At 39.4% G+C, this 17,540-nt stretch overlaps 1 protein-coding gene across 8 annotated transcripts in view; it reads left to right on the forward strand.

Moving 5' to 3' along the window:
- Positions 1–17,450, forward strand: part of ORC3 (origin recognition complex subunit 3) — a 63,104-nt gene extending 45,654 nt beyond the window's left edge. For 2 of the 8 annotated variants that reach the window (XM_057737719.1, XM_057737723.1), the window contains 6 exons: positions 2,986–3,065; positions 4,349–4,449; positions 8,049–8,190; positions 9,830–9,946; positions 10,867–10,946; positions 11,442–11,855. In XM_057737719.1, coding sequence (XP_057593702.1) covers positions 2,986–3,065; positions 4,349–4,449; positions 8,049–8,190; positions 9,830–9,946; positions 10,867–10,946; positions 11,442–11,547 — 626 coding nt within the window. In that variant the 3' untranslated portion in view covers positions 11,548–11,855. Of the gene's footprint in view, positions 1–2,985; positions 3,066–4,348; positions 4,450–7,974; positions 8,191–9,829; positions 9,947–10,866; positions 10,996–11,434; positions 11,856–13,287 lie in introns of those variants that run through there. The other 6 variants (XM_057737721.1, XM_057737722.1, XM_057737720.1 and 3 more) reach the window with 6 other exon arrangements.
- Positions 17,451–17,540: the final 90 nt, after the last annotated feature.

Genomic DNA, 17,540 nt, shown 5'->3' on the forward strand with positions numbered 1-17,540 from the left:
GAAGAGATCACGTAGTTTGTGTATATCAGTCAGTATATATAAGCCTCAGAATAGCACATCTTGACAACCACGACTTGGCCAGACGGTTCTCTTCCAGATTTGGTTTAAAACAATGAAAACTACTAACTGAGCAGGAAAAAAATTTCTTTCTCCAGATGGACAGTTTTGAGGGCTTACCTTAGAGGGGGTAAAAAAGCAGCAAGAAGAAATCAAAAAGATTGGAGAGAGTAGAAGGGCATCATAATTAAGGACTCCTTTTAGATGTTTTTTCTTAAGCATTTCATCAAGTTCTGTATAGATTTCAAAAACACTGCATAAATTATTTGTAAGCCTGAAAATTAATAGCTGTGAACTGCTTTCCCAGCAGTGAGGCTCATTGGTATGCTGATTACCAAAATATGCATGAGGTTTGCTTTAATCAGATTTACAAAGCTTGAATCTTTCAGTCCTAAATGAGCTGCAGCAGCCTGGTATTCCTCAGTATTGGAGGGCACGGTTTCCTTTATCTAGTGTAACCTGCACAGGAGTCGTTGTTTGCTGAATGCTGGGGCGCCTGCTTGTGCACAGGTAGCCTGTTTTGCGCTCTGATGCTCCAGGACTTCTTTGTTCTGAGGGGGCTCTGTGGATTGATACTGATGTTTAACTTCTCATGGGCTCTTCCGTTGCTGTTTCTGGCACCAAAGTATGGTACTCTTTCGGTAAAACAAACAAAATGACTGTGCATGTCTTATTTTCCCCTGTTTAGGGAAATTTTTAGTGGAGTCTGGGAAAAAGAGGCAACTTGGTTTATAAGCACAGAGATCAGACATGGCATGGTGAATACATTTCACTTGGAATGTCCCTGTCAGTCCTTTCTGTGTTTGGCAAGCATTCTTTTGGATCTAGGAAACTGCTTTTGCTGAATTGCTCCCTCTCTCTCCATAGTTGCAGCACTAGGCCCCAGTGAGTGCTGAGCCAGTGGAAGATGAGAGAACCAGTCTGCCTGACTGGAAGGGCACGAGCCTGAGGAAGTGCCACCCCCATCCCAGGGGCTCCCTCCAGGTCATGCGCAGGCACTGCTCTAGATTGTATTTGCACGACAGCAGGAGCTGAACCATTTTCAAATCATAAATATTTTAAAGGGCTGGAAATTGGTATCATAGAGATTATTGAGTCCAGTTGCAACAGAAACTAAAGCCCAGGAAGAGAAAGGAACTTGCTCCAGATTCATAGCTAGCTAGGGTAGCACCCAGCTTCTTAACCACCAGCTCATTTTTTCTCACCAATTCACAATTGCCACGTAAATATGGTCACTGGCACAGTGAGGGGCCACCCTTAAGGATATAAATAGGGTAAAAGACTTAGGAGAATATAAGGTAAATTAAATTTCAGTCTTTTACAAAATTGGACTTGGATTTTTTTGTAAAATGAAACTGCAGATATTATAATCATTTTAATTAGAGTCCATGTAACATAAGCTAGTGAACAAATCCTGTGATGTGCTAATACTAAATAAAGAAATGCAGCTTTTAGAAATGAGAAGGTTGGTAATTAGACGATTACTAGTCTGAAGAATAAACAATTTTATAAGCTGAAGCAATACCAGTGTCTTGAATAAATGTACTCCTCGATTTCCAAAAGTGACACACTGTTAAGAATAAAGTGAAATTAACCCCACCCTTCCATATTGGACAGGTGGAAATATTTGACTATATGCCATCTCTGGTTCCTTGACAGTTATTAGAGTTTAGGTTTAAAATTACATTTGGAGGGCTCAGTAGGTCAGAGCGTCATATCAGATTTATTTTTAAGGCTCTGCTACATGTTAATGAAATGGGACAAAGAATTTATTAGATATTTTAACCTTAAATCTTATCTTTCTTGAACCAAGAATTATCAGTAGCTAAAAAGAAATTTATTCTTTGAGAATAAGACAGATTCTCCAGCTGCCTCTTCCTATCTTAGGTTTGGCCGAATAAGCCACGTGAATGTGAGATTCCTAAAACCCATCCTGCACCAGGAAGAGGCTGTTAGAGCCGTATGTTCTCTGGAAACACAGCTCTACCTTTTACCAGATATGGTTTTCTGTTTTCTTTGTCAGAGAACCATGATGCAGTTTGTGTTTCAGTAGATTATGTCAAAACTTTTATGCACTGCCCACTTCAGACTTAAATAGTGTTGTGTCAAATATAGTGAATTGGAAGATCGAGGCCAAGTTTGCCAGGATGTAGGTTTGTATCGTTTACGTCAGTCATGGCATAATCAAGGACCGCAATTTAAATTTGTTTGTTTTTTAAAAGCTATTTAAAGCAGCACAAAGATTTGGAGATTTTTTTCCTGTTGGTTTCATGGTGGGGGGTGGGGTGGGGGGGTTGTTTGTGTTTTGTTTTCATTGTGGTTATATTTTTTAAATTCAGTAGCCAGTTTTTTTGTTTGTTTGTTTTTTTAATTAATTTATTTATTTTACTGGCTGTGTTGGGTCTTTTTTGCTGTGCGCAGGCTTTCTTTTTAGTTGCGGTGAGCGGGGGCTGTTCTTCGTTGCAGTGCCTCCTTATTGCCATGGCTTCTCTTGTTGCGAAGCATGGGCTCTAGGCATGTGGGCTTCAGTAGTTGCAGCACATGGGCTCGATAGTTGTGGCTCACGGGCTCTAAAGCGCAGGCTCAATAGTTGTGGCGCACGGGCTTAGTTGCTCCTCGGCATGTGGGATATTCCTGGACCAGGAATCGAACCTGTGTCCCCTGCATTGGCAGGCGGATTCTTAACCACTGTGCCACCTAGGAAGCCCAGTAGCTGGTTTTTTTTAAGACATCTCTGCAGCATAACTTAAGTAATATTTATTGACCTTCACTTCTGGAAGAAATCATTTATCTGATGGAAACTTGATCCCCTGCTACATTTAACAACAACTACAAAGGATGAAATTTTATTTCCCTTGGAGTAGTAGAAATGTTTGTTCTCTTAAATGGATTTACCCAAGCTGCTATATGCTGGTTTTGTATTAAAAGCAGAAGCCAAAGAGGAAGAAGATACTCCTGAGTCACAGTCAAAGGGGCTTCAGAAGACGGACCTCTATCATCTTCAGAAGGTCAGATCACTTTCTTTTCCTTCCAGCTACATCCCCTGATGCATCCCCTGATGCTTTAGATTAGCTCTGCCTGGATGTTTTTGTTTTCATTTTTAAATCACAACTAGGAACAAAAGCAGACTTTGTAACTCACTTATAAATTGAACATCCTGTTTATCCTACTGCTACCCTCATTCTCCTTGTAGAAGTCTGGAATTTACTAGCCAGTATAGGTGGAAACTGTTCCCATAGCCTCAGAGAGAAAGCATTAACTAGTAATAAGGGAAAATGGGAACATGGTTGCAAAAACGAATCTGATTATCTGATATATTTGTTTTTCAGTTTGATCAAATTAGATTCAAAAGAGACTGACTCAGTGTTTGGGGGTTTTTTTTTGTTTTTTTTGAAGTTGAGGTGACTTTTTTTTTAAAATTTATTTATTTATTGGCTGTGTTGGGTCTTTGTTGCTGCACGGGGGCTTTCTCTAGTTGTGGAGACCGGGAGCCACTCCTCACTGCAGTGCGCGGGCCCCTCACTGCAGTGGCCTCTCCTGCTGTGGAGCACGGGCTAAAGGTGGGTGGGCCTCAGCAGTTGTGGCTCGTGGGCTCTAGAGCGCAGGCTCAGTAGTTGTGGCGCATGGGCTCAGTTGCTCCATTGCATGTGGGATCCTCCCACCCCAGGGCTCGAACTGTATCCCCTGCACTGGCAGGCGGACTTCCAACTACTGAGCTACGAGGGAAGTCTGACTCATTAGTTTTTGATACTTTTCTTGATTTAAAAAAAAAATGCATATTGAGTATAGTGCAGAAGTTGAGCCACAGTGTGTCCATTATAGCCTTTTTCAGATAGTTCTAACTTTAGGTCCTTGGTTGTCAAAGTAAAGAACCTTCTCTTACCATGATACCAAGTTATGATAAACGTAGAATAAAATACCAATCTCAGCAAAACAAAACTCATGGAATCTATTCTGTTAGCATGGCAAAGAGCAAGGGTTTTCTTTTCTTCTTCTTGTAAGTCCTTTTCGTAAATGAAGTAATAGCTTGTGGCTCGAGAGCACTTTGCCCTATAACTTAGTAACGAAGTGCCCTTCTCTTCTTTCCCTGAGAAGTCACTTGATAATTTTTGAAGCAAAATACCTAGGAGAGATTCTTCCCAGTCCTTAAAAATAAAAGATAAACACAACTCATTTTGATCGGGTTATTTCTCTGCACCTCATCAGCGGCCTCTGCCTGGGCAGCGGAGCTCCCCTCTGAGGGGCTTTCTGTCTCAGAATCACCAGAAGAGGCATGTTCTTTCATCCACAGTCCTTATTGGAAATGAAGGAGTTAAGAAGAGCAAGTAAGAGGCAGACCAAGTTTGAAGTCCTCAGAGAACAAGTTGTGAGCTTCATTGACAGTCTGGTGAGGTGAGTCTCTGGCTGCTCTGCAGAGCTAAGAATCCGTCTTTTTGCCCAGATAACCCTGGTGTGCTAGCTTAGCCAGTCCAGGATGCTTCTAGATTACACTTTATGCTCCTCGAGTCCCTCCGTCCAGCTTAGACTTGTAATTTTGTTTCCTTTCCCATCCTTATTAAGGTGGCAAATTAGATGACTTAGTTCATTCTTTTACTGCCAGTTCAAGAATGCAGGTTTAAATTTGATCTAATTCATTAGGCTGGGATGGGGGTAGGGATGGAAACAGAAAAGTGAGCATTTTCCCCTTCTCTGCTAACAGAGTGTTTGCATTGCATTTTTTCCTTGCACTGTCTTTGCTTGGAGGATGCTGTATCTGGGCCAAGCTCAGAAAACAGACAGACCAGCCCAGCCATAATGCCCTGTTTCTATCTTGAGTAAAGGGCTTCTAATTCTGAGGGATACCAGTGCAGCTCATGAGCACGTCAGCACACACGCATGGTGAGAACAGTACTCAGAGTCAGTTTAGAAGTCTGACAGCTGTACCTGTGTTTTAAGATGATTCCTTTCTTGGGAGACCCAAATCATTCTGATTTTTGGATTTCCCGAAAGTCGGCTTTATGTAGCTCTGTAAAATCAGACACCTAACCTGCAGCTGGGACATGCCAAAAAAAAAAAAAAAAATGAGAAGTCTGAAAAATAAAATGATTTCATAGTTAAAAAGTAGGAAAAAACTGGTTTGTCATTGCTTATTCTGTTTTTTAATGGCAGTTCAAACTCAGCAGCAGGCTAGGCGCTGAATAAAATCAAATACTGAAAAAAGAAGGCAGGTCAGTTATTGAAGACAAAGAGTGGTTTTCTGATAAATTGCCTGTTCTTCTTGAAAGTGAACAGTTCCATTTTCCAGGACAGTGTGGGGGCAGAGTCATTGTTCCTGGTCACTGGGGAGAAATTACTAATGTCAGGACAGAGGTCAAAACGATCAACCAAGTGTAACAAAAGGAAGGTTAAAGTGAGAGAAATATGTCATATGAACGTGATACAGTGCAATGCTAAAGTGACCTACTGGCTAGAAATGACCTTGGAGAACTCACAGAATTAACCTTGCCCTACTGGGCCTTCCTATTCTTGTAGTTTCTAGCCCCAAACTCCTGGGTCTTCCCTTTTACCAAGTTGTGACCATTGTAGTTACTAAAAATAATTTTACAATGTAATTTGGCATAATTTGTAGGTCAAATGTCATGTTGCATTCTGCATTCTCACAAATCCTAATTTGTAGGCTCTGAAACCAACCAGCTAGTCCCCTTTCATGATCTTTGACCTAATATGTCTGACTTTTTACTTTTCTGAGCAGTTAGTGAAATAAAGTTGAGCATGACTGAAATGTGTTGTGTTACGAAATCATAAAAATTTCCATACCAGGATGTACTATCTTTACCAAGATTGAGTATCCCAGCAGGGAAGAGATTAGGATTGTAGCATGTTAGAGCTAAACGGGCCCCAAGGAGTCATGTGGCAGCTAAAGCCCAGAGAGAGGCTGTGGGTTTTGGAAAGTCACATAGTCATATCCCAGTCTGCTGACATCTGTCAGAGGCCCGCTCCATTTCCCCACACTGTCCCCAAGGACCACACCACAGATGTTTGAACAGAGCTTGGAGTTCTGGAGAAAAGAGGTCCTCGAAAGATAAATATAAGCAATAGACTCCAGGAAGCAGAGTTCCCAGTGCTCTTGCCAAACATACTGAGAAGTCAGAATAAGCTGCCACTTTCTAAGTTACTGTTTTCACCAAAATACAAGCTTCAGTTCTGTAGCCCTTGTGGATACTAAGTGGTCCTACCAGCTCCTCCCAGACCACCGCCTCTTTTGCTTGTAGACTCTGATCTGAGTCCAAAATGAGGGTCCTGCAGAGCTCCAGTGCCAGGCTTACTGCTGATTTCTGTGCCAGTCTCCAAATTTGCAGTTGGATAAAAATTCTAATATATGATGATGCTTTGTCACTAGTTTTCAACTAACGTAGCTCAGTGGAAACAAAATACAGGCAAATATTTGACTCTGATGGAGGTTCTTTGAGGAAATCTAAAAAGGGCCTTTCGCCTTCAAAATTACCTGAATCTCTTAACATTAAACATAGAGACATTAAAAAGGGAGAGGAGGATAAATATGAGACACAGTTTTTTCTGAAATTGACCCTATCTGGTTGCCTTATTAGATTTCCAGTCCTTATTACAGAGCAGGGACTCCAACATGATCTTTTAATGACCATCATGTATAATGATTAGGGAGAAACAGCCTGCGGTTGGGATCGGAAAAGTTTATAGTCAGAAATTACAAATGGGTGGCCGGCTGTCCAGGGAGGCGGCCGGCATCACAGAAACCATTCCTGAGGCTACAGCTAAATAACTTAATCCAGCTGACTCTGGTGAAGGAGCAACACCTGGAAGGGAAATGAGCAGGGGGCCAGGAGCTCTTGAGATGGGCAGGACAGGGATGGTGGGGAGTGATGTGGATGGTTCATAGCCTCCCTACTTCCTCCCTTCCTCAAAGCCAGACCACATGGGTGGAGCAGGTGTGTTGGGGTTTTTCTAGGCAGTGGTATCCTCTCCAGGAGGGAAGAAAGCCAGGACACCAGGAAGAAGAGTAATTTCCCTGGTGGCTGGGCTGAGAGAACTGCTTGGTTCTGTGTGTACTAGTGAGAAAAGGATCTGATACAAATCTATCATGTGACCAAAATACTTTAGGCCCAGGACTAAGTCCCAGGAATCTTCATGAAGGCATGTGAGTTAACTGCTTTAATCGAGTTAGTAACTTATTACTCTGTCTTTGGATTATGGATGCCAAAACTTCTCCCTTCCAATTTGCTACCCTCTGGGCCACCCAGGAACCATGTACTGTCACGGCTTAGACCAGCTGATAGGCTCATCATATATTCAAAGTGAAATGTTTTATGCTTTATTTTTTAAGTTCAGATTTCATTAAAATTGGTTTATTATCTAGCTCATAAATAAGAAGAATCCCAAGTTAGTGTTTTTTTTAATAATTGAAATTTTAATGAATAATGATTTGCTTGTTTTTTAATACTCTGGAGCTAAAATTTAGCCTTTTCTGCCTATAAAGAGGAATTGTAACACACGCAAAAAACTTTACATATATTACTTCTATGAGGGATGACTCTGTGATCCAAAAAGAATTTCCTAGTAATTCCAGGTGTGAGGCCTGTGTTTAACGCTGCCAAGAGTTACGTTCGCTGCTGTAAGGAATATGGATATATATTTCCTAAATAAGTTAAGAAAGTATTCGTTTATATTTTAAGAAATTCTCCCTTAAAGATTTTGAGCAGAAATGTAATTTACATACATTTGTTCCTAGAGGTTTAAATCAGAACTAAAATGTAGTTTCCGGTACTCCAAGGAGTCGAAGTTTTAAACAGTATTACGTGGAAGAGGTAGAATTCTGAGTGCAGCTGCACAGGATTCGATATTTGTTTGGTTGCGGTTGTTGTTGATTTTGTTTGTGAGTAAATTGCTCAATCCTCCACGGAGGATTGACAAAAATGTTCTGTTGAAAACAGGCCTGTGCTTACCTAAAAGCTGATACCTGACTTTGGCGGTTTCAGAGAATACCTCCTGCCTCCGGAGACACAGCCTCTGCACGAGGTGCTGTACTTCAGCGCTGCCCACACCCTTCGCCAGCACCTGAATGCAGCCCCACGCATCGCCCTCCATACTGCACTCAACAACCCATACTATTACCTCAAGGTGAGAAGCAGTCATTCTTCTGACAGTTTAGTTCAGACTCCAGACTTTATGTATCACAAAAATATTGTAAATTTGCCGTTCTAATGAGCAGGGAGCTGGCAGCTCAGGGCTGCACCTCTTTCAGATATTATAAAAAATTCTCTGGAGTTCTTAGAGGGCCTTATCTAAGCCAGGGAACTAACATTGCCAACTTTTGATCACGTGTAATTGTCTTCTCCTTCATGTGATAAAACCAGACCATAGGCACTAAGACTTGAGTGTAATACTACTACTCTTGAAAATAAAGGAAGGTTTCTTACAGACATAACAGCAGATAATAAATCAGACCATATGGCCCAGTGAAATTACTTAAAAGAGTCAAATGATTGTTTCTGATGTAAAAAAAAAAACAAAAATACTTTGGAATTTCATCTTGAATTTTAAACCGAAAAAAGCTCTATCTACTCAGAGTATCTCCAGAGTAGAGTACAGAGGACAGCCAGCAATCTGCTGGGAATAAAACTCCTAAACTCCAGACACGTTTGCCAGTTCCAAGCTGTGCTTTAAATGGAGAGTTCAAGACAGTTCAGAATTTTTAAAACTAACTTTCTCATGACCAGGTAATGTGATCACTTTAAACATTTCAGTAAGCTATATTTCAGTTATATATACACACATAAAATAATTCGTTGATAATTTGCTGCATTAATATTGTTAATAAGTTATCAACTCAGTTAAGCACCTAGAAATCTTGCAACGGAGAATACTTAACAAGTGACTCCATAGAACCTATGAAGAGAGTGCCGATGTACGAGTTTCCTGTGCAAAATGGCACACAAACTAACATGCTAAAGCATTATGAGAGAATACTGAGTAGGAAGATGTAAATCAGTGGTTTTCAATGACAGCGGTAGTGAGATACTTGAATAATTTCATATTTAAGGCACAAAATATTGATTATTTTTATTATATAAACCACAAATTTAAACTCTTTACAAAATCTATATTTTTGGCTAGTAGTAGGTCACAGAAGAGAACTGGTGTGATTTCAGCACTTTTGGGGAGGGTATAATTCCCGTGTGCATGTTTGAGAGAGACTTTCTTTCTTAATAAGAACCACCAATTTCAAATAGGTTGAGAAAACACCGATGGTTTTGTAGGGGTCAGGGTCTGCAGTGTTGACAGCACAGTCTTCTCTGAGAGAGAACTTATAGCCCTGGTAGTGGTGTGTTAGTATTTATCAAAACAGGATAGTAATTGCTGAAATACAAATGTTAATTACAAATGTTGGAAGTGGCATTTTATTTGAAAATCCACAAAATTCCATAAACTTATGGAAACCAGAAATGCATTAGAGTCTCAGTAATGAATAATGTATGATTAAAATGAAAAAAGAAATTAATAATTTATGATGAAAATGAAAAATATGCTTGTCTTCTGATCCTGGGAGTATTCATCTAGTGACTAGGAGCTAGGGGGATTTTGACCAAGACCTCATCCTAAACAACCAGCAAACTATTGGAGAGTAAATGCAAGTCACAAAATAAAGGAAACCAAAGACTCCCTTTATTGGCTTCCTAAAATTCAGGTTAGGTTAACGTCTGCCTTTGTTCCTCCGCGTTTCTGAAAGGTAGTTATCTTAGCTTACTGTTACTTTTAGAATGAAGCATTGAGAAGTGAAGAAGGTTGCATTCCAAATGTCGCCCCAGACATCTGCATAGCATATAAACTGCACCTGGAGTGCAGCAGGCTAATCAACCTTGTGGACTGGTCAGAGGTAGGTCGGGGGGAAGAGCAAGCTGTATTCTGTGTCTAACCATCCATGATAACTTTCCTGGGGGGTCTTTATACTTTTGGTACTTAGGAACTCATCTCATTTTTTCAGTGCCCTGTCTTTGGTTTGGAAAGCATTGTAAGTCCCCTCACAAGCTTCTCCAGAAAAGCAGTAACTGCTCACAAGTCCCACCCAAATCCCTGTACTCTGATCCCACATGCCTCAACCAAGCCAGTGGTGCAAACCTGCCAGGTCAAAATAAGTACATTTTAGTATGTTTAGCAAAAGCTACATGGTTTAGGTCAGCTCTGTTATTCCACAAAATTGAAAAGTATGTTATTAACTAGCATTTCCCTTATTGCCTAAAAGAAAATATTGGAATAGCTACACAACAGATTTAGCAATCAGGAAGTACAAGGAATACTGTACAAGGCAAAGGATAACTGTTATTATTCTTTAAGATAAATATTCTTTACCTCTTTAGAATATTTAAAATTAACTTTGTTAAAGGCCCTATTTGACCAATGTCTTGTCACCATTTAATAACATGCATAATTGACTGCTTCCAAGAAAAATAGGCATTTTCCTGGGTGATGGAGGTTGGGAGTAGAGAATACAGGGCATCCTTTGCTTTTCAACTTTGAATAGTTTTATTTCTTGTTTTTCTCTGCACATGTCTTAGTTCTCAGAAATATAAGACTCTTCAGGAACCATTCCATTATCTTTTATGTGTACTTATTTACAGTGAGCATCAGTGTAGTTTTGAGACTCTGAAATTTGGTATAATTTTTAAAAAATGTGTCAGCTACCAGCAGCAGCAGCAGCAGCACTTGGCCTGGCCTAAATAAAGAGCCATCAAGGGCAGTAAAAGATGTTTGGCAGCTACAGAGATTCTTATTTTCTTCCATCCTGTCTCTCAAAAGGCTTTTGCAACAGTTGTGACAGCTGCTGAAAAAGTGGATGCAAATTCTGTAACCTCAGAAGAAAGGAATGAAATTATCCAGTATCCTTTTAAAAGCAATTCTGCAATGTCCAAGCAAGCATACAGAATGGTTTGTAGTTTCTCCAGATCTACATTAGAGATTTAACCATATCATCCCAGAATAACTCGTTTTTAAATACTTATTCTGAATTTAAAATGAGACCAATCTAAAACATTCGGTCTAAAACTTATATCAAGGTCGTATTCCAAAATCCACCAAAAATGTCCCAAAACTGTCATTATTGAATTCTCTATTTTTCTAAAATCATTAATGTACTTTTACAAGTTGGCTGGGAAGCAATTTTCATACTATGTGAAAAATTAGAACTAGGCTAGTGTTAAGCACTTCTCTATTCGTGTCTTATGGACAGTGGAGTCTGATGCTTTCCAGTAACAGCTATAGTTTAATTTAGTAGAATTTGAACTATACTTCAGTTTTCCAACTAATGTTTTAACATTGAGATTTTAAGCTCTTTTTGTCAGAAATACATGAATTTCCTTAGCTACAGCCTCCAGTGCTCGGTTTATTAGAGCTGTTTCTGAACTAGAACTTTTAGGATTTATAAAGCCTACCAAACAGAAGACTGACCATGTGGCAAGGCTAACATGGGGAGGCTGCTAGAAAGCAAATGAGTGAAGCCAGAAAGATGACATTTAGCTTAAGAGAAAAAGACCAGTCATATTTACACACCGTTAGAGGAAGACTGGCAAGAAGAGAAATGTGTAATCCCTGTGATGTTTAAACAGAAAAGTAGACTGTTAACCCCGAACAGGAATATATCAAAGCACCTTTGGAGTACTTGAGAATCCAACAATAATACGCTAACATTGCAACTAGAACCTCTCAGAATATCACTGTAATTTTCACGGTCATTAAGAAATTATGAATAAATTGTTCTTGAACATACATAATGTATAAATGTAATAAATTCCTTTAGGAGTATCAGTTAATCTGCAATTGGCTTAATAGTACTTATTCCTGCTACCCCAGTTTCCTGCACTGGCATTCCTCACTTTAGTAAATTATGTAATAAGGTAAATATTCTACAGGTTTATTTCTCCTAGTGACTGCAGAAGTTCTAAAACTGCCCCTGCTGCCCCATTTCCTTTGGTCTTACAATTAAAAAATCCCACGTGCTTTGGCTTTATGCTTAAAGGCAATAAGTATTCTACTTCAGGGTGACCCATCATGGAGTCTTAGAGCCTCTAAGGCCTTAGCAAATCACTTCAACATTTTAAAGCTCAGATGAAATGACATCTGACTCTTCCATGACAAGAACTCATCGAGACAATGAAACAAAGAGACCTCAAGTTCATTATTTAATGTTCTGTTTCCAGGAGAATTCTGGGATGTGTCTTTAAGTATACTAACAGCAAAATTACCATGCAAATATGACCGGGAGAAAAGTCGTCCAAATTCAGTGAAGATTGTTTTAGTTGCAAATCTTAGAACTGTGTACTTGCAAGTCTTTGTGTGTGTGTGTGTGTGTGTGTGTGTGTGCGCGCGCACGCGCGCGCGCTTTGAGGACAAATTTAATGTATAACTAATTGTTTTAAAATTTAATATAAACAAACTTAATGTATAACTTAGACCTCATTAATTCTGGAGTGTAAAGGAGGTATTATGTGAGTATAATGGACATCTTAGCCCTCTGGCAACAGGGTGGGCCAAGATGACATTAATGGATGATTGCTCCCTTCCCCACTTCCTGCTCCAGAAACTTTAAGTGCTAGATGAAATATACCCCCAAAGAAATTGTCAGAATGTTGCCAGGGTAAAGAAAGGTAAATCCCAAGGTACCTAAAATAATGAGTCAATTGCAAGCCAGAGCAGAAAGTGTCTAGCCTACAAAGCTTTGAGAGGATTACCAGAGTAACATTAGTTCAGATAGACTAAATGTCTTATCTCCATCTAAAAGATGCCAGGATTTCTTATTCAGCAGAATTTAAACACGTGTACACACGCACAAAGGGCTGTCAACTTGGAAATTAAGGAATTTATGATATGTAAACACAAACGCCACCACCAATAAGGAAGAAACTGGACAAAATAAGAGGCTTTTGACACCTTGGAATCCATGTGTTAAACGCAGAGCCTCTGTCATCTAGGGGTCCCTGAATGAGGGCACGGAGCAGAGCTCTGCCAAATGCATATGTCAGAACGAAAATGGACTTCTGTTGCGTGAAGTTTTCCACAATATATCTCCACAGCAACTAGGTCCCTATTTTTTCTGAATAGTCTCTAGCCATTCCCCTCCAAGCAGATGTGCCCTCAATCGTGTGTTTCATTTTTGACTATGGTTGGTAAAATCTAGAAAAAGAATGTGTGAATGACTTGAAGGATTTTCCATCTATTGTCTAGGTGAGGCAATCAGCAATACTCCACGTCTGGTTAATGTGAAGACACCATCAACATCTACAGTGCGATTTCCTTGGCTTTCAAATGGCGCAGATAAGCATCAGAAAAATGCTTATACTGTAAGGTGCAGAGGAACTGGCCTCACACAGACCAGCAGATTTACATCTGTCTGAGGCACCCTGAGTAGAAATAGCTCTGCTTCCTTTTTCTTTTGCTAGGCACTGAGCTGAATTCAACCATGTCATGCACTGAACCACTTTGATTTTCCTTACTCTCTACTTAAAGATTAGGTAAGACAGTAGCAGGATGAAAACTGTTTTGTAGATATCCAAAAAAGCTATAAAATTAAAACATGAAGCTCATTTGTGGTAGCCATTAATGGAGCACAAAACCCTCAAACCAGCCTATGAAGTGTCAGCTTATGTCCATTCCTTAATACAGTAAAACCTTACAAATGGGATGTTCTGATGCACTAAATCTTGTGTTTAATGAAATACTAATCTGAAAAGTTTGAAAATTTCAAACTATTGAAGTAGTTTCAAATTTGTTCACAAAACATTTATTGAGCATGTACCATGCCCGGCACTGTTGCAAGCACTTGTGATACTTCAGTGAGCACAGATCTTTGCCCTCATTGCATTCTAGCAAAGGGAGTAGAATAATTAATTATATCGTATGTTACAGAAAAAAAAAAACAGCAAAAAAGCAGGATGTCATGCTGCAGTTTTAAACAGTGGTCAGAACAGGCCTGAGATGACGTTGGAACAAAAAGATTGAGCCATGATGTTTAATGGGAGAAGTGCATCGTGGACAGAGAACAGCAATAACAAAGGTCCTAAGGGCAGCACGCAGGCAGCACGCAAGCAGCACGAGGAAGAGCAAAGGTGGCCAGTGTGGGACATGCAGTAAGCAAGAGGGAAACTCAAAGTGAATGAGGTGGGGTGGAGGGCAGGTAAGTTATGGCCCTGCAGACCAGTAACATTTATAGATAGGAAGCCATCTAAGTAAAAGACCTTTAAAGGATCACTGACTGTTACGAGAATAGACTAGAATAGGTGAGGAGACACAAATGAGGCAAAACCAAGACCAATCACTGAAATCACCTGGGCGAGACACAAATGTCTTCAACAAGCGTTAACAGTAGAAATGGTGAGGTAAGGTCAAATGTTGATTAGATTTAGCGATGTGGAAAAATTGGTGACTGAGTGGTTGAATAGTGAAGACAAAGTCGGGTAGTAGGTATCACCGATCAGATGACCTAATTAAGTGTCCAAACATCACTAGGCCTGGGAAAGCCATACTTTGTGTGATATAATATGGAGATCATAGCATCATCTTATACTCTTACACAAAAGGTTTAACCTGAAACTAATGAATGCTGTAGACCTAACTTCAAGTTTACAGTAAGTTCAAAGGGATAGAAGAGTTTAAAGACATGAATTAATGACAAAGAAACATTCAATAACACAACAGGCCTAATTGGAACAGAAAGTCAGAATCTTGATTGAATTCTGCTTTGGGGAGAAAAAAAGCTGCAAAAGACATTTTGAGGACAAATGGGAAAATCTGAGTATGGATTAGATGTTAAATAAGCAAAGCATTAGTTTAAGTGTGATAACGGTACTGAAGTTATGCCTAAGAACCCCCTTTTTCTTAGGAGTTGCATCATGTATACATTCTTTGAAGCATATAAAGCAAATATGGCAAAATAATTGTTCCCTCTAAGTAGATCGTTGGACTACTCTTTCAGCTTTTATGTTTTGATTTTTTCCTAATAAAATTTGGTGACGGATTGTAAGTTCAGAAAATTTTTAAGTTTTGCTTTAAAGGTTATAGAACAAAAATAAATATAGGTAATAGCTAGCGAGGGATTATAGGATTAAAAGACTTTTAATAGCATGTTTATTACGCTTATGGGAATGATCTAGTAGAAAGAAAATGGATGCAGGAGAGTACTGCTGGCTCTGTCTTCGAATGAGCTAATGCTGCTCACCTAGGAGCAGAGAACTGCTGGAGCCCTGTCTGTGAGGAGACAGGGACAGACTCATTAGGTGCTTGAGCAAGACATTCACTTATTAACACCAGTTACTGTGTAATTTTGAAGTAAGGGAGTAAAGAGAACCCAAATAAGGCAAATATCGTGCAGTCATTTCCACCCCTAGCTGCTTGGATCAGCCAGGGAGCATATTTATCAGATTCCAGCAGTCCTCCTCTCCCCGCAGTCTTCTAAAGCAGTCTCTGGGGTAGAACCTGCGAAGGCACTCCAGTTAATATTGCTGATGCAATAAATGTCTCATTTGGAAACCATTTTCTTTAGGGATATAAGTTCTTGCCATAGGCCATAGCTAGCTTTTAAACCAACAATCTTTATTTTTTTTTTCAGATTGCCTGTGCCTATTTTTCCTAATACAAAGAACAATACTTGGTGACGTGCCCTTGTTAAGTGACTTACTGAATACATTACAGTAACCTGAGTACAGCACCACACCAGCACTGCCTTTTACTATAAAAGATGACTGCTAGCACACTAAGTTCTATGGATACTTAGTTACTAGAAACAATTTCAGGGTTCTTTGGGAACTCAAAGTGCAGCTGATATTGCACTAATCACCACTTACTGGGTCTGTCTAAATCTTGGCTTAACTAATTCCAAGAAGTTGCCCACATTTTTTATTTTCTGAAATTACCTCACATACTTAAAATCAGTAAGCAGCCTATAAGCTAGGAATTTTTGTAAGGTGGGTAAGCAAAAATGTGGCTGTGGAGGAAATTTTGTTCTTCATCAAAGTTTAATCTAGAATTAAAACACTACTTGTGGCTCCACTCAGATTGCCAGCACTGATTTTCCTTTTAGCATATCTTGCCCTCTAAATATAAAAACCAGCTTTTATAATAAATTTAAATCTACATAAAAATTCACACACGCTTATTATGTAAAAGAATGTTCATCGTTTTGGGGTGAAGAAGGGATAAAGCATGTGCACATTCACTCTCCCCCCCCACTCCTCCATGTTTTAGTTTCCTGCTTGCATTCTAAAGTGCTATCCCACTATACCAGTGGTTCTCGACTGGGGACTGTTTTCTTCCCCGACCCCGACATCTGTCAGTATCTGGAGGCAGATTTTTTGGTTGCCACAACTGGGGGTGGGTGCTACTGGCATCTAGTGGTAGAGACCAGAGGTGCTGCTAAACATCCTGCAATGCACTGGATAGTCTCCCCACAACAATGAATGAATCTGGCCTAAATTTAATAATGCTGAGGTTGGGAATCGAGCCCATTAAAACCAGGTAGAATTGTCCACCTTACTTATGACCACCTGCACTATACCAGTGTTTCTCAAGCACTTAATGGGCATATGAATTACCTGAGGATCTTGTGAAAGCCCTATACCACTTTTTGGCCTTGTTTTTAAACAAAGAATTGGTAAATTATGATCACTACAGTTAAAAAGGAAAAAAACCCTTTTTGTGTCTTCCACTAATTAGGTCAATAATAAATATTAATGTCCCAGTATGTTTATGACTTAATTAGTAGAGATATGCTAATAGAATTTAACAAAAGAATTCACTGAAGCATTGTTTGCTCACTTCATTATAAGAAAGCTGTGTCTGCAAAGCATGTATGCAAAGGGCATTAGATGTGCTGAATCATCCTTTCATATACTGTCCTTTGAAAAAGGTAAAAACTCTACAGTTGTTAAAACTGACTTATTTAACCTGTCATGCAGTCAGAAGAGAAAACACTTTGGAATCAAAACTCAGTTTGTGAAAATAGCACTCAGATCTTAGATTTGGAACGTGAAAAGACTGATTTTGAAATCCTATCAGAAAATTAACTTCATTGATTCCTGGAAAATGCTTTACATTTAAAACACTGGCTTTATTCAAATACTACCCATCTGTACATTAAAAACAAGCAGATTAGAAGTAAATGTTTTATTCTTCCAACTAAATTCCAGTACTACAAGGGCAGTAAAACAATGATACACTGGAGAAAAAAAAAAATGCAGCAATAAACATTTGTTAAAAAGACTGATAGAATAAATAAAAACTACAAAAAAAAGGGGGGGGGAAATCATATAAACCCATTCTGAAACCCCAAGAAGTCCTGGAATACAGAAATGCCCTCCTCCTTCACTATTTCACAGGAAGCACTGTAGGCTATTTGCTTAATAATGTCCTGGGATTACATTCTAAATTATTAATAACTGGTTACAGCTTGGTTGTAGTGCACAATTAAAATCACACTAACTTCA

The sequence above is a fragment of the Hippopotamus amphibius genome, chromosome 6 (genome assembly GCF_030028045.1).
Source record: "Hippopotamus amphibius kiboko isolate mHipAmp2 chromosome 6, mHipAmp2.hap2, whole genome shotgun sequence".
In the NCBI taxonomy this organism is placed as follows: Eukaryota; Metazoa; Chordata; class Mammalia; order Artiodactyla; family Hippopotamidae; genus Hippopotamus; species Hippopotamus amphibius.